Here is a 22,197-nt window from a genome sequence, read left to right as displayed (position 1 = left end):
GGAAAAACCGCGTGACCTATAGTCACAACATCAACAGCAGTCTTGGCAGACCGGCGAGCCGCTTCAAGGGAAGCATCACATAGACATTAGAAGCGTATAGAATCTGCTCTACCAGAAGCTGGTAGTCCTGAAGAGCTGACACATCAGCAAGACCAGCCCTCAGTTGTTTGCCCCAGGTGATACTGTTAATCCAAGACGCAGCAAAAGGAGGGATGCTGGTAGTCTTGCAGAGCTGATTCATCAACAAGAGCAGCTCTTAGCTGTTTGCCCCAGGTGATACGATTAACCCAGGACGCAGCAACAGGAGGAACGCTGGTAGTCCTGCAGAGCTGACTAATCAACAAGACCAGCCCTCAGCTGTTTTCCTCAGGTGACACTATTAACCCAGGAAGCTGATTAATCAGCAAAAAAAGAGATGCACAGAGCAGCTGTAAACAATGACTGAACCATCGCATACGATTCAGTCCACCTAGAAATGCATAACTCCAGGAAGGAACAGGTCATCTGACCTCCTGGAAACAAACGGGCTGGACCGGATGAAGCCACTGATCCTGGTCAATATGGTAAAAACGCCCCAAGGCTAGCCATACGGCGGCTATGCGGAAAGAGATATCCTTCTAAGCAACAGCCCTTTGTATCTGAAAAGTATCACAAATTGCATGAACAAGCTCCTGTGCAGCAGATGCTACCAATGTGTCTGGCTGGAACTCCGTCCGGAGTCAGAGGCATCCCCAGAAAAAACAGAGCAACAGCCCTAGAGTTTTCCATTATTAGAAGAGTATCACACACTGCACAGACATGCTCCTGCGTGGCAGCTGCTACCAATGTGCCTGACTGGAACTCTGATTCGGAGTCAGAGGTGTCGCCAGAATCCTGGAGGAGCCGTGTGCAGATCCTCTATGTTGACCTAAAGGAGGGTTTCCTAGCCTGCTTGCAAGAGCAGCCCCTAGGCCTGAAACAGGAAAAACCCCTTAGGGCCTTAACCACAGCTGCTAACTGTGCAGACAGATGCAGCCCCCAATCTGGGCGGACAGCAGCTCCAAGATACCGCCATAGACTGACAAAAGTTCCAAGTTACCCAACCTGGAAAAACAAACCACCCAAAACTGGTGAGGGGGAGAAGGGCCAGGGGATTCCAAAGTGGGCTGAGTGGATCAACATATAGATACAACCTGTCCGCAAGACATTTGAGCTTGCAGCTAGAGCACGCATGACCGTGATAACAGCGGGGAGAGGCAGGACCCAGGGAGACTGCTCATGAAAAAGCATAGCGACAATAAAAGAAAAAACAACAACCCCCAAAAGGGTAGCCTACCATATCCTGGAAGGAGACCATCCCTAACTGCTGCAGATAGCTGCACAAGAAGATACACAAAGGCTGCACAAAAGAGGAGATTGCAAAGGAAAAAACAGGCTTCAGAACAGGAAGAGACACACCAAAGAAGGTCCTCCCTGCAAGATTCCCGCCCAAAGAGGCGGGAGGAACACCCAGGGCCCGCCCTCCGCCCCATGGGCGGACTCCAGATTCAGGAAAGCCCGGGAATGAGGCAGGGCCTAGTGCAGCCTACTTGCCAGCAAAGCCGCGGCCTCTACTTGAGGACGCTGCGCGGTAACCGGCGCCGGCCGTGCGACCTGGAAGTCCGAGGATGCGGCGGGCCTAGTGCAGCCCACACGCCGGCGAAACCACGGCCTCAAGTAGAAGCCGCGGCTGCCGCATGGAGCCCGCCGCCAGTCGCTTGAACCACGCTGCCTACCCAGAAAGAAGCCCCCTCACCCCACTAAAACCACCTTCCCCCACCAGATGGCGCCCAAAACGCCAGGAGGAAGGCCAAAAAAAAAAAAGATTTAAGAAAAAAAAAAAACCCAGGTAAGAGGGGAGAAAGGAGAAAAGGGGTAAAAGGGAAAAACATACTCACCTATGTTCCCCTGCTCATACTTACCAGTCCGAAGTCTTCAGGCGCCACAGACTCACCCCTTCAGTGATACCTCGCACGTAATAGTGGGGTCGCTGGAATATCCAGCCGCCGATGCAGCAAGTAAAGAGGGGGACTGGGTGACTGCAAGGTGCTCTATAATAGAGTGCTTGCACCCGCAGGGGGTAGGACTAGAGTAGCATATACACTGATAAACCCTGCCCCTGAAAGAAAAGAAGAAATAAAAACGGTGCAAGACAGAAAGACCTGACTCGGGTCGTGACTGCCTCCTACGACACTAGGTTAAAAACTGCCTGAGTGCACTGTCAGAGGGAGAGGTTGTGAGGCAGTTGGCTCCGCATGTGCCTTCATTTCCCTAGTGTCCGCCTCCTAGTGACCAGGTCTATACCCAAGGTGCTGTGTCCCCCAGTGAAATATTGCGAGAAATTCCTGCTTAGAAGAAAGCAAATAATGGACGAAGTGTAAATATTAAACAAGAAAGGAACAAAGAAACTATTTACCCGAATAAGATCCAAGTCAGCCTGCTTGCGGTGCCTCCAGAACTTTACAGAAGAACGAGAGTGCAGCCGTGTCACTGGCTCTCCATGGATCAACAGCTTCATGAAGACGCTGAGAACAATCACCCCATTTACCAACCACAGAATTAATGTAGGGATAAGCCAGTCAAGCCAGCTGCCAGAAAGACCTGCAGTACAACAATAAGTGATTATTATTATTATTATTATTATTAATATACTGCACACAATTACCAGTCTGAGAATGCCCTTAGGGAGCAAGTCGTAGCCGCATGAGTAGTTTGCATTTGAAGCAATAGTGACACTATAAGTGCAACCTAGCAAGTAGCAGTAAAAGAATGCAGGCAAGCTATTAGAAGCCATGTGCAGTTACCTCTAATTGCTTGGCAGCACCTGCACTGTGGCTATGGTTTCAAATGGGAGTACATGTGCGCCCTGGCAATTTGAACATAACAGCTGTAGCACTCTTGGGGGCAGGGGTTCACACCTTCGCTCGTTGTCCAGTTTTAAAACCCATTCACTTGAATGGGTTTACAAAGGTGACCGCCCGTGTGTGTCTTCTGCCTGTCCATGGGGGAAACAGTTTTTTTTTTTTTTTTTTTTACCAGACACAACGTCCTGCATGTCTGGCTAAAAAAAAAAAAAAAAAAAAAAAAAAAAAAAAACACGCACACATTCAAGTGAATGGGTTTTTAAAACTGACTGCTGGGTTTCGGTCTCCTGTCCAGTTTGGTGGGGCAGAAAACGGAAGCCGTCCAGATTGCAAAAACTGGACAAAGAGACAAAGAGCTCAGGTGCATTACTATAAAAAAAAAAAAAAAAAAAAAAAAAAAAAAACACAACAAAACGCAACATGATAGGTTGGGTTTCACACTACAAATGGGAAACTCGAATGAGATAGCCAGTCTACTTAAATCAACGGTTACTTGTGGACCCCATATTTTTCTGAAACCAGCAAAGAGAAATGTCCTCTGTGCAAGCCTCTGACTTTCAGCGGAATCTGCAGCAGATGGAATGTGGTAATCTGACGCAGAGGAGAACCTAGCCTAAAAATTGCTGAAATGGTCTTGCAATATGCATTTACTATTTACCCAATTTAATAAAACACTAATTTAATAGGGGAAGTCCAATACACAGAACCCTATCCGAAATGTATTATTTGGGCTTGTGGACGTTATAGAAAGTGTCATCTGAGCTGTACTCTATAAATGAGAAAGAGGCTACTGCTCCAGCCTTTTAATTATCATGAGTAAAGCCATTTAATTCAATAGCATCCCTGTAATACTATATTTTTCCCATAGAACTAAATAAATATAAAAGCGGCGGAGACCATGTCATGATAAGGATCTCTGTAAGTTTAGCTCTGGGGTGGACACAGTTATCTACAGCAAAATTTTCTATTTTGTAATAAGTTAATGTGATACACTTTACCTGAAACCTCAATACCCAGCATAGTTCTACTTGTCCCATGCTGCAATGTTCTGTCTGAATGTTGGACACTTTCTGAATGCAGCAACGATGTCAGAGGATTAAAAGTCAAGCAAAGTAATGTCATAGCACAGAGAAGCATCCGTGATCGATCCATCATCCCAAGCCCTGTTGGGGAGTCAGGCTCATCCTTCACCTTCAGAATAGATAAAACTTTTTTACAATGCCATTAGAAATAAACACACATTATCAGCAACTAAATTGTCACAGCCTTGTACATTAACATACAGTATAGGATAAAACAATGTACCATATTAGGCTGTGTGTCCATCTGCACTGAATGCTCCAATAGAACACAAATTGTAGAAACCAAATGAGCCCTATTATAGACAAGTGTGAATGAATTTAAAAAAAAATAAAAGTGTGAATGATGAAGCCTCACAGATCACATCTGCACATGGTATTTAAGTTCGGTGAGTCTGCTTGGGGACCCCCCAAACGGAGGCTTAATCCGCATAAAAAAAAAAATCGGTTACTGTAGGAAACCAGCAGACCCCATAAACTTTAATGGGGTCCGTGTGGTTTCCGCATAAGAATCATCATTTTATAGCTTATTCAACTCAGCTTGTCAATGGAGTGCAGCTGTGCAAGGAACTACTGCACAAACCCATACAGGTGAATGCCACCAACTGCAGTTCCCTGCACAACCATGTCCCCAAAAACATGCACAAAAACACAAGAGGACAAAGTACTAAGCCAGCAGCAACCACTTCAAAAACTGAACAAAACTAGAGAAAGCAAATTATAATACGCTAAAGAAAATTCTGCACAACACAAACATTTTATACATGCAAATTAAAAACACCCGGGGGGGAGGGGGGGTTGGCATGGCTAGCGTGTGTACCAAGCGGTCGCATGTGAGCTGAGCTCCGATCAAGACCTTGCTTATACTGCATGTGCCTGGCCCCTGGTTTCTTAGGAAACCCCGTTATCCCCTGTACCTCTCCTGTGTTATTCGGTGATCGTCTGTGCTGGTACAGCTGCTGGATGGGCGGTGGAGCGCTTGGTGTGTCTACCTGAGGTGAATTGTGGCAGCCATCTTGCCTCATGGTCTATCTGAAGAGGTCTGCGTGGTGCTCCCTGCCTCTCCCCTCTGAGCTCTGGTTATTCTTTGCGGTGTACTGCCTTGCTGAGCTGTTGGAGCCTGGGGCTAAATAGTCTATCTTTTCCCTGTGGCCACCATCTGCTGTACTCCTGTGGCTTAACCTGTTGTTTACCTGGACTGACCTTCTCATAACACCTCTTGGCAGCTCTGTAGTGGGACTGTGGACTACATCTTGGCTTTTTGATATTAACTGCTGACTGCACTGTGAACATGGTTTGTCGCTGATCCTTTGATAACACTTACTGGCTGCATGGTGCATACCATTGTACATTGATTCACTGACTGTCTATACAGTGATCATTGCTGTAGACTATTCTTCTGATAACGCTTATTGGCTTGCACAGTGGACGCTGTTCTACGTCGATTCTCTGATAACGCTTACTGGCTGCTGTGGATTGTTCCCCCTGTGATACCTACTGGCGGTGAGTTGACCGTTACTGGATGCTTGGGACTGCCTATTGGCTGCCATGCGGTCTGTTCCTCTGATAACATATATTGGCTGTACAGTACAGTGGTCACTGCCGCAAACTGTTCCTCTGATAACATCTATTAACCAAGTAGCAGATACCATTACATTTCGATCTTCTTGTGCCAAGAAGGGTCTCGTTTGCTGCAGACCTTTTGATAACACCTACTGGCAATATCCCCTGGTGGTGTGCCCGCTGACTATCTACTTGCCTGCTGCGTCTCCTATCTCACTATGAGCCACCAACCTAAGGGATCGCCTTCTTAACGTCTCCAGGGCTTCACCAGGGAGCAGTCACAGCGTAGTCCCTCAGCGCCGGACCCCCTCCAGTGGTACCATCGGATGAAGATGCAGAACTTACATTGTGATAGATCACGGAGCAGTTGCTTGAGCAGATTCAGTCCAGTACCTCGTCCTTTACAGCAAAATCTAGAGGTTAAAAATTGATGTAGGCCTCCTGCGCCAAGAATTTCAAACATTGTGTGGCCAGGTGAAGGAGAAGGAATATCGCATTTCTCTCCTGGAGGATACCTTGGCCCCAGTACCAGCTAAACTTGCTACACTGGAGAAAGCAGCTGAATTGTGGACCCAGAGAGCGGATGATCTTGAAAATAGGCTTCATTGCAACAACCTGCGTATTCTGGGTTTCCGGAAGCGGACTGAGGGGGCTAATTCGTGTGAGTTTATTGAGCTGAAGGAGACTTTGCCGAGGACTGACTTTTCATCTGCCTTTGCCGCGGAGAGGGACCATCGGGTGCCAAGCAGTTTACTTATATTCCTTACTATTATTTTTACTGTCTGAAGATAATGCCCTATTATTGTATCATCTTGGGTGCACTACTTCCTCCGTTTTTCAAGTGCTACGTATTTTAAGGGAGAAGTCATGGGCGCCTCACTTATAGTTGGGATACTCCTTACGGGTTTCCTTTTTTGTTGCTGCAAGTCCATTTATCATTTAAGTGCTCTAATACAGTCCTTGATAATGGTGATCAGAGAGAGCCTCTCCTGCATGGTATTTAATACGATCATACCACAATATGGCGACCGTTAGCCTGTTCTCATGGAATATAAGGGGTATGGGTAATGCTAAAAACAGTTTGTTATTTTCTCCCACTTCAGAAGGTGTAATTCTGATGTGTTTATAGGAAACATCTCATTTCTGATACCACTAGATATTTGCAGAAACCCTGGGTTCAGTGGTTCACACTTCCTACTGTATTCTAGGGATGTTTCCTTTCTAGTGCATCGCAGGCTTCGTTGGGAGCCAGGCCTTATTGTTAGGGATCCGGATGGGCGCTATGTACTTACACAGGCATCTGATTTCTCTGTTTTGCATGCAGCAGCTCACTTTGCGGCCCAATTCCCTGCCGCAGCTCACTTTGCGGCCCAATTCCCTGCCGCTACAGCGATCTGCATAGGTGACCTTAGCAAGCTAATGAATGCTTCTTTAGATAGGTTTCATGCTGCGGCCCCCACCAATTCTGGCATTCAGGTTAGTATGATCTATGGCGCCTTAGTACCCACAGGCCCTAGTATTCTCCTGTCACTTGGCCACCCATAACTCTTTATTCCGCATTGATCATGCATTGGGTAATATTAGGGCATGCTCTCAGTTAATTGACGCTTAGGGCAGTCTCAGACCATTCTCAATTGGTGCTTGAGCTGGAAGATGCCAGCATTTCCAGCCCTTCTCCTAATTGGCATATTCACCCCTTCTGGCTTAAACTTATAGCTGTGAAAGACCGTATACCAGATCAGTTACAAGCCTTCTTGGAAATTAATTCCCCTACTGCTACACCTCTGGTTCTATGGGAGACTATGAAGGCCTATTTGCGAGGGGTCTTAGGTGCTCTATTTCGTACATTAAGAGGGAATCGTCATCCCTGGAGACGGAGCTAGCTGAAAAATGTACACTGTTGGAAGCCATGTATGTAGCTAATCCTACCGATGACTCCAGGATTGAATGGTTTCGACCGAGTAGACAGTATCTTCATGTCCTATACAGAAAGGCCCGTAGATCTCAATTCTTTGCTAAACAATGGTTTTTATGAGTTGGGGAACCAGTCTAGTAGCTTATTAGTACATCTGATCCATCACAACACAGCTTCTGCAGCTATCCTAGGAATTAACTCAGCTGACAGGGTTGCTCTCTCGGATAGTGTAGCGATTCGGGACTGTTTCCATCATTATTATTCAGCCCTTTACCAATCTCAGTTAAATGCCCCTGCTCAGGAACTGGTACAGTATTTGACAGGTATTCCCTTTCCTACTCTGACGGCGGTGCAACCGGAGTCTCTGGATGCCCCTCTCACCCTTGAGGAATTATCTGCTGCTCTGGATGATATGGCCAGAGACAAATCGCCCAGCCCAGATGGTATCCTAGTGAAGGTGTATATACAATACCAAGACATATTGGTTCCTGTCCTATTGAAGAGTTAGCAGGCTGCCTTTGTGGCCCGTACTCTACCGGCTTCGTTTTATGATACAAATATCATTCTTCTTCTTAAACCGGATAAGAATTTGTTGGAGTGCGGGTCATATGGGCCTATTTCCCTTCTCAATTTTGATTATAAACTGCTCACAAAGGTTTTGACTAATCGTTTAAATACTGTGATACTGCATTTGATTCTCCCGGATCAATCAGGTTTTATTCCTGGTAAGTCCACCTCTAATAATCTCAGACGGGTTCAAGTCATCTCCCAAATGGGGTCCGCTCTTAAAATTGGGCGGTGGCCTCTTGATTTGGTGGAATGGCCCTTTTTACTCAAGGTTTGGGGAACAATTTATTGATTGGATCAAGCTCCTTTATCTGACACATAGAGCTGCACTTTCTATTAATGGTGCGCTGTCCCCGTCCTTTGCCCTTCACAAGGGTACTCGCCAGGGATGCCCTTTGTCTCCTTTACTCTTTGCATTGGCAATAGAACCTCTTGCTATTCTTTTTAGGGCAGAACCGACCTGTATGCCGATGACCTTTTATTGTTTATGTCTGACCCTACTCATACACTCACCAGAGCTATGGAAATCATTGATCAATTTGGTGTGTACTCTGGTCTAAGGATAAATTGGTACAAGTCATCGTATATGCCCCTTTTTGAGCAGCTGCCGGTGGGAGAGAGAGGGTATATTTGTGGCCTCAAAGTTGTAGACGACTATATTTGGGGATTCATATTTCTACCGACCATAAACAATTCCTGAGTCTTAATGTATTTCCGCTCCTTGTTCACTTCAGAGTCAAGTTTCAGGTTTGGCGAGCTCTACCCGTCAGTTGCCGGGCGGGTTAACCTTGTAAAAGTGGTGGTTCTTACAAAATTTTTGTATGTTTTAGAATACGCAGCTGTACCAGTGCCGGGGCGGTTCTTTAAACAATTGGACTCCTTACTTGTAGTTCAAGGCCTGCCCAGTTACCTGAGGTCCTGGTTATCAATGGATCCTCTACCTGACACGGAAGCGCATTTAGCATACAACCTGCACATTCCTAATCTGTGGCTGGTCTTGGAAAAGCCCCACCTGTATAGAGGTAACTTACTGTCTATTCATGTCTTAGCATCACAGGTTTGGCGGCAAGCTAAGCAAGTAGCAAACAATACTGATGTCCCTATTCACACCCTGATGTGGGATAATCCGGGTCTGGCGGAACTATCTGCCCTCCCAGATGCAGGGAGTTGTGAGCAGTTTGGTGTTGTGTCCCTGGTTGATGTCTATGACCAAGGGGCAGTCCGCACTTTTGACTCCTTAAACCCCCACCACCACCACCACCACCACCACCTACTGTTGACATTTCTGCATATCCTCTTATAGGGGTGCTCCGATCTCAGGGTCCCCGGGGTCTCATCTCGGCATTGTATAATCATCCCATCCTGATGAAGATACCTCTATAGAGTCTCAAAAGCTCGATATGTCATCAAAAAAATTTTTTAAGTTAGCCATTAAAAAAGGTATCAACTACTGAGGACTTCTCTCAAAAAATTTCTTTCATTTCACATCCACTGGCTAACACAGTACAAAGACATTTTTTCTTATACATCTCATACGGGTCAAGATAACTAGTCTGGAGGCTCCTGCCTTACTGAGATGGCTCTCTCTTATTCCTGATCTAACAGAAGAGACCTTTCTGACCTTTTGGAGTCAGCGCAGTTTGTTTCCCCAGCCGCTAATAAACTGATTCAGGTGTATATCCTGCATCAAAGCTATCTAACTCATGCGCGCCCGCACAAAATGGGTAGATTACCGCACCCTGGGTGTATGAGATGTAATGTTACGTATGCTGATTTTTGGCACTTGACCTGGGAGTGTCCGATAATTAAAAATTTCTGGTCCGAGGTTGTGAACCTGTTATCAAATCTATTAGATACCCCAGTTCCACTGTTGCCTGAAATAGGTCTGTTTAGTGTTCTGGATGAGGAGAGTGTGCCGCATCATTCTTGTATCTTTTTACAGGAATCTCTTTTCTTAGCTAGAAAAACTATCGCCCTGTGATGAATGGCTCTCCGGCCCCCATCCCTGTCAATGTGAAGGAAGCTGGTGAATTGCATTGTCCCATATAATAAAATGGTATATAAAGGCAGGGGCTGCTCTTAAAAATTTCATAGAGTTTGGGGGTCTTGGTGTGATTCTCCCTTAACCCTATATACAGACCCCCTCCTTTCGCGCTGCTCTGAGCGAACTCATTGCTTAGGCACTCAGGGGGTGACCCGATTCTTATTTCTTATCTCATTTGTACTGTATTTGGAGCGATGTCTATATATTAGTATGTGACTCTTATGCGTTTTCTCTTTTCCGCTCTAGCCCTCTGCAGGTTGAATTGCAGTTGATACTTTTATCGGCTTTTCGAGCACGGACTTTCTACTGGACGACTTCTGATTATTATTCATTGCTACTATGGACTTTGCAGCATTGTTTTTGGTTCCTTGTCATATTTTGACAAGATATTGTTTTCTTTGCCTATGGTTATCTTAGATTGTGTACCGTTTGTCAATTATTATGCATTGAGTACTCCTGTCGTGTAATCTGTTGTGCACTTTCAAAAAAACGATTTAAAAAAAGAAAAAATTAAAAATACAGCAGAAGGATTTCACCTTTTCGTCATCTAGTAGAGGGCTCCCTGGCTCTGAATCCACAGAATAAGGAGAGAAGACAGCAGGAGATCCAGAGTCAGATGCTGGCGGAGACATTATTAGAATGTTCTGGTTGAATTCATCCATCTTCATTTCCACACTGGTGTCCACCAAACTGCTCAGATCAATGCCCTTTAGATATTCTGTAAAACAACAATACTGCATTACAAATACGGAAATCCTTACACCCTTGTCTAGCCTGTTTAGTGTCTGCCAATCTGAGATAATATATGCAAAGCAGTTCACATGGAGTTTTTTTTTTTGCAGGCAGAAAAAAATATATGCTTCAGGAATTAGGAAATGGTATTTTGACATAGTTCGTGGCATGACAAGGTTTGTTACGCTTTTATGCTAAGTGTTTTTGAAGCAGTTTCTGCAAAAACTGCGTAAAATAAATAAATTAAATAAATAAAATCGCGTCACTTTATTCCGCTTCCCATTGACTTCAATGAGATTTTCCCGGTGGAATACGCCTGAAAATAGGTCATGACTAGAGATGAGCGAACATTGTTCGGATCAGCCGTTCCAAACAGCACGCTCCCATAGAAATGAATGGAAGCACTTGGCACATACACTTTGCCGGCAGCCGGTCGTTGGGGCGGGGGGAAGGAGCAGACCTGCAGATTGCACAGAGATTATAAATCGTTATCATCATCTGTGCATAACCTGTATGTGGCCGAAGTAGGTGGGTAGCATGGATTTCTGTCCATGTTATACCTCTATGTGACCATCAGAGAGCAAAGGTATAGGGTGTTCTCCGATTGATAGGAGAGGGGATAATGTAATACCCCTCTGAGCCTAATCACAGGGGTATTCTTATGTGATACCAACAAAGTGGTAAAGTATATGTATATGTGATTGTGTGGGGTTAGGGGCTAGGCTGTAGAGGGCAATATGAATTTTGGGGCTGGCTTGCTATAGTCCAAAGTGTGTGAGATTGCAGAGATGGTGGTGTGAGTTTGGGTTTTGTGGGGGTCCTGGCACAAACGTATGTGTGCTATTGTGATGAAAATTAGCCAATTGCGCATATATTATTTTTTAATATATATATATATATATATATATATATATATATATATATATATATATATATATATATATATATATATATATATATATATATATATATACACACACTCACCGGCCACTTTATTAGGTACACCATGCTAGTAACGGGTTGGACCGCCTTTTGCCTTCAGAACTGCCTCAATTCTTTGTGGCATAGATTCCAGGAGCTGGAAGCATTCCTCAGAGATTTTGGTCCATATTGACATGATGGCATCACACAGTTGCTGCAGATTTGTCGGCTGCACATCCATGAGGCAAATCTCCCGTTCCACCACATCCCAAAGATGCTCTATTGGATTGAGATCTGGTGACTGTGGAGGCCATTGGAGTACAGTGAACTCATTGTCATGTTCAAGAAACCAGTCTGAGATGATTCCAGCTTTATGACATGGCGCATTATCCTGCTGAAAGTAGCCATCAGATGTTGGGTACATTGTGGTCATAAAGGGATGGACATGGTCAGCAACAATACTCAGGTAGGCTTTGGCGTTGCAACGATGCTCAATTGGTACCAAGGGGCCCAAAGAGTGCCAAGAAAATATTCCCCACACCATGACACCACCACCACCAGCCTGAACCGTTGATACAAGGCAGGATGGATCCATGCTTTCATGTTGTTGACGCCAAATTCTGACCCTACCATCCGAATGTCGCAACAGAAAATGAGACTCATCAGACCAGGCAACGTTTTTCCAATCTGCAATTGTCCAATTTCGATGAGCTTGTGCAAATTGTAGCCTCAGTTTCCTGTTCTTAGCTGAAAGGATTGGCACCTGGTGTGGTCTTCTGCTGCTGTAGCCCATCTGCCTCAAAGTTCGACGTACTGTGCGTTCAGAGATGCTCTTCTGGCTACCTTGGTTGTAACGGGTGGCTATTTGAGTCACTGTTGCCTTTCTATCAGCTCGAACCAGTCTGGCCATTCTCCTCTGACCTCTGGCATCAACAACGCATTTCCACCCACAGAACTGCCGCTCACTGGATGTTTTTTCTTTTTCGGACCATTCTCTGTAAACCCTAGAGATGGTTGTGCGTGAAAATCCCAGTAGATCAGCAGTTTCTGAAATACTCAGACCAGCCCTTCTGGCACCAACAACCATGCCACGTTCAAAGGCACTCAAATCACCTTTCTTCCCCATACTGATGCTCGGTTTGAACTGCAGGAGATTGTCTTGACCATGTCTACATGCCTAAATGCACTGAGTTGCCGCAATGTGATTGGCTGATTAGAAATTAAGTGTTAACGAGCAGTTGGACAGGTGTACCTAATAAAGTGGCCGGTGAGTGTGTATATATATATATATATATATATATATATATATATATATATATATATGAGGTATGTATGAATTCCTCACATCTTGCAGTTTTTTGTACAGTACATTTTGTTTGCAGAAAGGGATTGCCCGAGTCTGCACTTTAGTGGCAAATTTGATTTTTATTTTTTGGCAATTTTTGCTTGTAATCTCTGTTTGCTGCAAAGTTGCATGAAGACTGCTGTTTATATGAAATATTGAGTAGTGTTTTTATAAACTGTATTCTTTTTAATCTTAAAAAGTTAGATTTTGAGTATCACACTCAGTTTGCTATGTGCAGTACAGATTTGTAACATATTAGTGAATAACAGCAAATTATTGAGGGTGGACATGGCTATTGATAACCCATTGAGACACATGTAATCTTCAGGTTGTCTTTTTGAATAAATATATAGGGTTTAGGGGTTCACTTACTTTTCACAGTGTGTAGTACCTACAGTCATGGCCAAAAGTTTTGAGAATGATACAAATATTAAATTTTACAAAGTCTACTGCTTCAGTTTTTCTAATGGCAATTTGCATATACTCCAGAATGTTATAAAGAGTGATCAACTTAACAGCAATTACTTGCAAAGTCAATATTTGCCTAGAAAATGAACTTTATCCCCCAAAACACATTTCAACATCATTGCAGCCCTGCCTTAAAAGGACCAGCTAACATCGTTTCAGTGATTGCTCCACAGGTGTGGGTGTTGATGAGGACAGGGCTGGAGATCAATCTGTCATGATTAAGTAAGAATGACACCACTGGACACTTTAAAAGGAGGCTGGTGCTTGGCATCATTGTTTCTCTTCTGTTAACCATGGTTATCTCTAAAGAAACACGTGCAGTCATCATTGCACTGCACAAAAATGGCCTAACAGGGAAGAGTATCGCAGCTAGAAAGATTGCACCTCAGTCAACAATCTATCACATCATCAAGAACAGCAAGGAGAGAGGTTCCATTGTTGGCAAAAAGGCTCCAGGGCGCCCAAGAAAGACCAGCAAGCGCCAGGACTGTCTCTTAAAAGTGTTTCAGCTGTGGGATCGGGCTACCAGCAGTGCAGAGCTTGCTCAGGAATGGCAGCAGGCAGGTGTGAGTGCATCTGCACGCACTTTGAGGCGGAGACTCTTGGAGCAAGGCCTGGTCTCAAGGAGGGCAGCAAAGAAGCCACTTCTCTCCGAAAAAAACATCAGGGACAGACTGATATTCTGCAAAAGGTACAGGGAGTGGACTGCTGAGGACTGGGGTAAAGTCATTTTCTCTGATGAATCCCCTTTTCGATTGTTTGGGACATCTGGAAAACAGCTTATTTGGAGAAGATGAGGTGAGCGCTACCACCAGTCTTGGCTCATGCCAACTGTAAAGCATCCTGAAACCATTCATGTGTGGGGTTGCTTCTCAGCCAAAGGAATCAGCTCTCTCACAGTCTTGCCTAAAAACACAACCATGAATAAAGAATGGTACCAGAATGTCCTCCAAGATCAACTTCTCCCAACCGTCCAAGAGTTTGGCTATCAACAATGCCTTTTCCAGCATGATGATAAGCAAAGGTGATAACTAAATGGTTCAGGGAACAAAACAGAGATTTTGGGTCCATGGCCTGGAAACTCCCCAGATCTTAATCCCATTGAGAACTTGTGGTCAATCATCAAGAGATGGGTGGACAAACAAAAACCTACAAATTCTGACAAAATGCAAACATTGATTGTGCAAAATGGACTGCTATCAGTCAGGATTTGGTCCAGAAGTTGATTGAGAGCATGCCAGGGAGAATTGCAGAGGTCCTGAAGAAGAAGGGTCAACACTGCAAATATTGACTTCCTGCATTAACTCATTCTAACTGTCAATATAAGCTTTTGTCACTCATAATATGATTGCAATTCTATTTCTGTATGTGATAAAAACATCTGACAAACACACATAAAAACCAGAGGGCAGCAGATCATGTGAAAATATAAGATTTGTGTCATTCTCAAAACTTTTGGCCATGACTGTACATTTTATAGAATTATACTTTTTTAATATTTCCAGCTGCAAACCAGATTTTTGTTCCATCCAATTCTGGTCATTTTATCAATATATGTTAATGCAGATTTTGGCCTTAGTGATATGAATGAATGAATTTTTTTATTTTTTAAAGGAAGTTTGGTGCATATATCCTTTTGTTTAGTTTCCAATTTTAGCAACTAATATACATTTATTTGTTTTTTTTAATAAATCAAAATTGCATGAAGGTGCTTTTTCATATGCAGTACCAAGTGGCATTTTGACAATGCTGCAGGTGCTTACTTTAAAGAAAATATAGAGGTATGGGGAGGAGGAATAGTATGATTTTTTTTTATATATATATATATATATATATATACAGTCCTATGAAAAAGTTTGGGCACCCCTATTAATCTTTATCATTTTTAGTTCTAAATATTTTGGTATTTGCAACAGCCATTTCAGTTTGATATATCTAATAACTGATGGACACAGTAATATTTCAGGATTGAAATGAGGTTTATTGTACTAAAAGAAAATGTGCAATATGCATTAAACCAAAATTTGACCGGTGCAAAAGTATGGGCACCTCAACAGAAAAGTGACATTAATATTTAGTAGATCCTCCTTTTTCAAAGATAACAGCCTCTAGTCGCTTCCTGTAGATTTTAATCAGTTCCTGGATCCTGGATAAAGGTATTTTGGACAAACAATTCAAGTTCAGTTAAGTTAGATGGTCGCCGAGCATGGACAGCCCGCTTCAAATCATCCCACAGATGTTCAATGATATTCAGGTCTGGGGACTGGGATGGCCATTCCAGAACATTGTAATTGTTCCTCTGCATGAATGCCTGAGGCGATTTGGAGCGGTGTTTTGGATCATTGTCTTGCTGAAATATCCATCCCCGGCGTAACTTCAACTTCGTCACTGATTCTTGAACATTATTCTCAAGAATCTGCTGATACTGAGTGGAATCCATGCGACCCTCAACTTTAACAAGATTCCCGATGCCGGCATTGGCCACACAGCCCCAAAGCATGATGGAACCTCCACCAAATTTTACAGTGGGTAGCATGTGTTTTTCTTGGAATGCTGTTTCTTTTTGGACGCCATGCATAACGCCTTTTTTTTATAACCAAACAACTCAATTTTTGTTTCCAAAATGAAGCTGCCTTGTCCAAATGTGCTTTTTCATACCTCAGGCAACTCTATTTGTGGCGTACGTGCAGAAACGGCTTCTTTCTCATCACTCTCCCATACAGCTTCTATTTGTGCAAAGTGCGCTGTATAGTTGACCGATGCACAGTGACACCATCTGCAGCAAGATGATGCTGCAGCTCTTTGGAGGTGGTCTGTGGATTGTCCTTGACTGTTCTCACCATTCTTCTTCTCTGCCTTTCTGATATTTTTCTTGGCCTGCCACTTCTGGGCTTAACAAGAACTGTCCCTGTGGTCTTCCATTTCCTTACTATGTTCCTCACAGTGGAAACTGACAGGTTAAATCTCTGAGACAACTTTTTGTATGCTTCCCCTGAACAACTATGTTGAACAATCTTTGTTTTCAGATCATTTGAGAGTTGTTTTGAGTAGCCCATGATGCCACTCTTCAGAGGAGATTCAAATAGGAGAACAACTTGCAATTGGCCACCTTAAATACCTTTTCTTATGATTGGATACATCTGGTTATGAAGGTCAAAGCTCACTGAGGTTACAAAACCAATTTTGTGCTTCAGTAAGTCAGTAAAAAGTAGTTAGGGGAATTCAAATCAATAAAATGATAAGGGTGCCCATACTTTCGCACCGGTCAAATTTTGGTTTAATGCATATTGCACATTTTCTGTTAGTACAATAAACCTCATTTCAATCCTGAAATATTACTGTGTCCATCAGTTATTAGATATATCAAACTGAAATGGCTGTTGCAAATACCAAAATATTTAGAACTAAAAATGATAAAGATTAATAGGGGTGCCCAAACTTTTTCATAGGACTGTATATATATATATAAAAAAAAAAAATCATACTATTCCTCCTCCCCATACCTCTATATTTTCTTTAAAGTAAGCACCTGCAGCATTGTCAAAATGCCACTTGGTACTGCATATGAAAAAGCACCTTCATGCAATTTTGATTTATTAAAAAAAACAAATAAATGTATATTAGTTGCTAAAATTGGAAACTAAACAAAAGGATATATGCACCAAACTTCCTTTAAAAAATAAAAAAATTCATTCATTCATATCACTAAGGCCAAAATCTGCATTAACATATATTGATAAAATGACCAGAATTGGATGGAACAAAAATCTGGTTTGCAGCTGGAAATATTAAAAAAGTATAATTCTATAAAATGTACAGTCATGGCCAAAAGTTTTGAGAATGACACAAATCTTATATTTTCACATGATCTGCTGCCATCAGTTATTAGATATATCAAACTGAAATGGCTGTTGCAAACACCAAAATATTTAGAACAAAAAATGATTAAGATTAATAGGGGTGCCCAAACTTTTTCATAGGACTGTATATTGCAATCTAGGTTTTATTTGTCCATCTCAAAACTATAAAATTGCCTGGTCAGTCAGAGAGAAAAGCCTGAAAACCCCTGACAGTGAAAGGGTTAAACTGGCTTAATACATAAAATGAGGGTTCTAATAAGAGTCTAATATGTATAGGTGCTGAAGACTATCCCTACTGTATGCCATCAGGAAAAAAAAAAAAAAAATTAGTATGCAGAGTTCCTCTCTTTAATCCTTGTGAGATCCTGATGTCACAACCAAACCTGTTAAAAATGGTGTGAACACACCTGTGCAGTTTTGAGAAATTTCTATACATATGGGAAAGACAATACTAATCTGCATACTTCAGGAGTCATTTGCACATCCTAATATGGAGCAGAGGTAAAGGTAATAATTAGAGATGAGCGAACAGTGAAATATCCGATATTCATTTCGAATAGCCCCGCAATATTCAACTATTCGAATGAATATCGAATCCCATTATAGTCTATGGGGAAACCACTATTCAACTCAGGAAGATCACCAAGTCCACTATGACACCTCAGCAAATGATGACAACCCTCTGGAATGCAACTGGGACAGCAGGGGAAGCATGCCTAAGACGCCCAGTATGATTTTTGGCCCTTGGGGTTAGTTGAGCCTTGCACCAGCAGACTTTTTGGCCCTTGGGGTTAGTTGAGCCTTGCACCAGCAGTGCTTTTGGCCCTTGGGGTTAGTTGAGTCTTGCACTGGCAGTGTTTTTGGCCCTTGGGGCTAGTTGAGCCTTGCACCAGCAGTGTTTTTGGCCCTTGGAGTGAGTAGAGCCTTGCACCAGCAGTAGTTTTTGGCCCTTGGGCCATTAATTATTACTATTAATTATTAACCTCCTTGATATGAATCAATACCTCTTACAACAGGAAGCTAAACTCATTATATCAACAGGTGCGACTGGACCTTAGGGGCTTAATGATAAGCCCGATATGAGCATCTTTTTGCAAAGTGTCTTTTTTGTACTTTTTGTAATTAACCACTTCCGGACCGCCCATAGACTATATAGGTCCGGATAGTGGTTGTCTAGTTCTGCCAGGACGTACCTGTACGTCCAAGTCAGAACACAGCAGCTGCACAAGATCGTTCAGCTGCTTTCACTAGGAGCCAGCTGTAACTTCAGCCGGAGCTCCCAGAGAGATAACAGGGAAGGTTTATTACCTGCCCTGCTATCTCGATCGCTGTGTATACAGCGCTCAATGAGCGCTGTATACACAGCTATGGATGCAGCCATAAATCAGCTGCCCTCTGACGTGGCAGACACGTGATCTGCCGGGAGCAGTGTCCTGCCAGAGCTTCTGGGTCCTACAGGACTCAGGTCAGCTCTGTATACCATGTAGCAGTGTGCAAGAAGTTGGATTTCTCCTGTATCTGAGGTTAAATGTACCAGCCTCAGTTATAGGAGAAATCAGCCTCAAGTACAAAAAAAAAAGTGATCAGATGTCCCCAAAGGTCTCTTATCACCTTATGGGGACACAATCTGGGAAAAAAATAAAATAAAAATATAATAAAGTTTTTTAAAAATGTAAATAAAATAAGAAAAAATAAATAAATACGCTAATAAAACGCCGTTATTAAAGGTTATAGCCCCACCCCCGACGACACCATACAAAATAAAAATTACCGTAACGGAGAGGAAAAACTATATTATAAAGTTTTTCAGTGACACTTTGTGTTATTAAATTAAAAAAAAATTATAAATTGAAAACCAGACACAATTTCCCTCCTATTTTGTTTATATTTTCCTGGATATAAAAAAAAAATTAAAACACATTTGAAAATAAAAATAACATAAAAATAAAGCCCTATGTGTCCCCGAAAAAAGACGCAAAAATTAGTTGACTAAGACATAAGAGAAAAAATTTACAGACCTCAAAACCGCACATACATAATAAACCTAAAATGTGTCTGGTCCTGGACCACAAATTGGCCCGGTACTGAAGTGGTTAAATGCTCGTGTATATATTATTTATTTCTATGAGATCGTGTTTTGATCAATGATGTATTTTTCTTTTTCCCCATCCTAAAACATAATACTAGTAGGCCTTTCGCTGATTGGCTATTTCTTTGTCACGCATTCTCCTAAATGTAAGAGAAAACCTCTCCTTTACTCTGTAGCTTTGCTATAGTAGGCGCTCTTCGGTTTGGCCAATTTCAGATTACATGTCTCATAATGCGCTTTCCATTCGAGTCCGCCCCATAGTATAGCATGAAGAGGAGGAGCCATATGTAGCCTTCTCTACGATTGGCTGGTATACTTTCTATACTTTGATAGTTCCATAGTAGGCACTTATCTGATTCGCCATCAGCTTCTCATTCGGCATTGTACTGCTTGAAACTAAGCGGTTCCCTCTCTGGTCCGATATTTTTTGAACACTCCTATTATAGGAGGAGCCTTTAGTCAGCAATATGCTAATTGACTAACATTGGTTAATCTATAATGACTTCGCCTAGTGAGTACAATACAATGCGGTTTCCATTATGGTCCGCAGCTATATACACTCCTATCATAGGAGGAGCCTAATGTCGGCCTTATGCTTATGCTAAGTACAACAGTTATATTTATCAAACACTAGAGGGAGGACACGGCTTCGCACGGGTATATTACATTTTATGTTTGTGTAGTGGCCCCATAAGAATTGTCCAATTTTGCACTGGTGTATTATGTATGTTGTCTGTGTGTATGTCCATAAGCGTCATGTGATTATGTGTATCTCATTTTGGATATCAGTGAAAAACCTGTGATCAGTTGTTATGGATACCTGGAGTAAAGCTGTATCTAATCCTTCCCCGTGTAGTACTTTGTTTAGACGCAAGTATCTAATCCTTGTTGGTGTGGTACTGTGTGTAGATGCACATATCTAATCCTGCGGAGTGTGGTACTGTGTGCAGATGCGTGTATCTAATCCTCCCCCGTGTGGTATTATGTGAAGAGGCGCGTATCTAATCCTCCAGTAAGTGAAACTGTGTGCAGACGTGCATATCTAATCTTACGGCATGTGGTACTGTGTGCAGACGTGCATATCTAATCCTCTGGCGTGTGGTATTGTGTGCAGACGCGAGTATCTAATCCTCTGGCGTGTGGTACTGTGTGCAGACGCGCGTATCTAATCCTCTGGCGTGTGGTACTGTGTGTAGACGCGTGTATCTAATCCTCTGGCGTGTGGTACTGTGTGCAGACGCGTGTATCTAATCCTCCCCCGTGTGGTACTGTGTGCTGGGATGCATATCTAATTCTCTGGTATGTGGTACTGTGTTCAGACGCACGTATCTAATCCTCCCGTGTGGTATTATGTGAAGAGGCGCGTATCTAATCCTCCAGTAAGTGAAACTGTGTGCAGACGTGCATATCTAATCTTACGGCATGTGGTACTGTGTGCAAACGTGCGTATCTAATCCTCTGGTGTGTGGTACTGTGTGCAGACGCGTGTATCTAATCCTATGGCGTGTACAACTGTGTGAAGACGCGCTTATCTAATCCTCTGGCATGTGGAACTGTGTGCAGATGTGCGTATCTAATCCTCCCCCATGTGGTATTGTGTGAAGAGGTACGTATCTAATCCTCCCCCGTGTGGTACTTTGTGCAGACACACAAATCTAATCCTTTAGCGTGTGGAACTGTGCAGACGCGCATATCTAACCCTCAGTCGTGTGGTACTGTGTGCAGATGCACGTATCTAATCCTCCCCTGTGTGTTATTGTGTGAAGAGGCGCGTATCTAATCCTACGGCGTGTGGAACTGTGTGTAGATGCGCATATCTAATCCTCTGGCTTGTGGTACGGTGTGCAGATGCATGTATCTAATCCTCTGGCGTGTGTTACTGTGTGCAGACGCGCGTATCTAATCCTCCCACGTGTGGTACTGTGCGCTGAGACGTGTATCTAATTCTCTGGCTTGTGGTACGGTGCCGCGTATCTAATCCTACGGCGTGTGGAACTGTGTGTAGATGCGCGTATCTAATCCTACGACATGTGGTACTGTGTGCAGACACGTGTATCTAATCCTTCAGCACGTGGAACCGTGTGCAGACGCGTGTATCTAATCCTATGGCGTGTGATACTGTGTGCTGATCTGTGTATCTAATCCTCTGATGCGTGTATCTCAGTTTGGATATCAGTGTTGTATTGTGCATGTGGAGTGACCGTGTGTATTGCAGTTGGAATATGAGTGAAAGACTTGCAGGTTTGTAAGGGCTAAGGGGGGGGGGCATTGTGTTTGGAATGCTGTATCTCAGCAACGGTACATCCAAGTGAGTTGGAGACCTGAAGTATCTCTGTACCAAATTTGGTGAAGATTGGTCCAGTCGTTTGGTTTGCATTAGAGAACAGACAGACGGATGGACGGACGGACAAGAATTAATTTTTATAATATAGAAAGATTATATGAATGAAAAGTAACACTCAATACATAACTTGATTTATATGGTCACTTGGAATTGTTTTCATGGAGGTGTATCTTCTGTGTCAATTGTCATTATAGCAATGAAGGAGTTAATAATTAGTCTGTTGGATTTACCCTTATGTGTCCTGCTATAAATAGAAGTCAGCACGCCTTTATACAGAGCTTGATAAAGTGCTAACAGCACGAAACAGCTGTCGCTCTTCCTCACTGAGCATGCCTCCTCCCGTGTATGTTTTTACCTGGATATCTGCAATAAAGCTTGGACTTTTTAA

At 43.0% G+C, this 22,197-nt stretch overlaps 1 protein-coding gene across 2 annotated transcripts in view; it reads right to left on the bottom strand.

Annotated features, from left to right (window-relative positions):
• SREBF2 (sterol regulatory element binding transcription factor 2) overlaps nt 1-22,197 on the bottom strand; it is a 113,912-nt gene that overhangs the window by 38,428 nt on the left and 53,287 nt on the right. For both annotated transcript variants that reach the window (XM_075286329.1, XM_075286330.1), the window contains exons 7-9: nt 10,587-10,768; nt 3,881-4,073; nt 2,435-2,619 (exon numbers count right to left, since the gene is read on the bottom strand). In XM_075286329.1, coding sequence (XP_075142430.1) covers nt 2,435-2,619; nt 3,881-4,073; nt 10,587-10,768 — 560 coding nt within the window. The remainder of the gene's footprint in view (nt 1-2,434; nt 2,620-3,880; nt 4,074-10,586; nt 10,769-22,197) is intronic.

This window comes from Leptodactylus fuscus, chromosome 9 (assembly GCF_031893055.1).
Source record: "Leptodactylus fuscus isolate aLepFus1 chromosome 9, aLepFus1.hap2, whole genome shotgun sequence".
Lineage (NCBI taxonomy): Eukaryota > Metazoa > Chordata > Amphibia > Anura > Leptodactylidae > Leptodactylus > Leptodactylus fuscus.
Note: the sequence above shows the minus strand (reverse complement) of the source record. Positions and strands in the feature narration are given on the sequence as shown.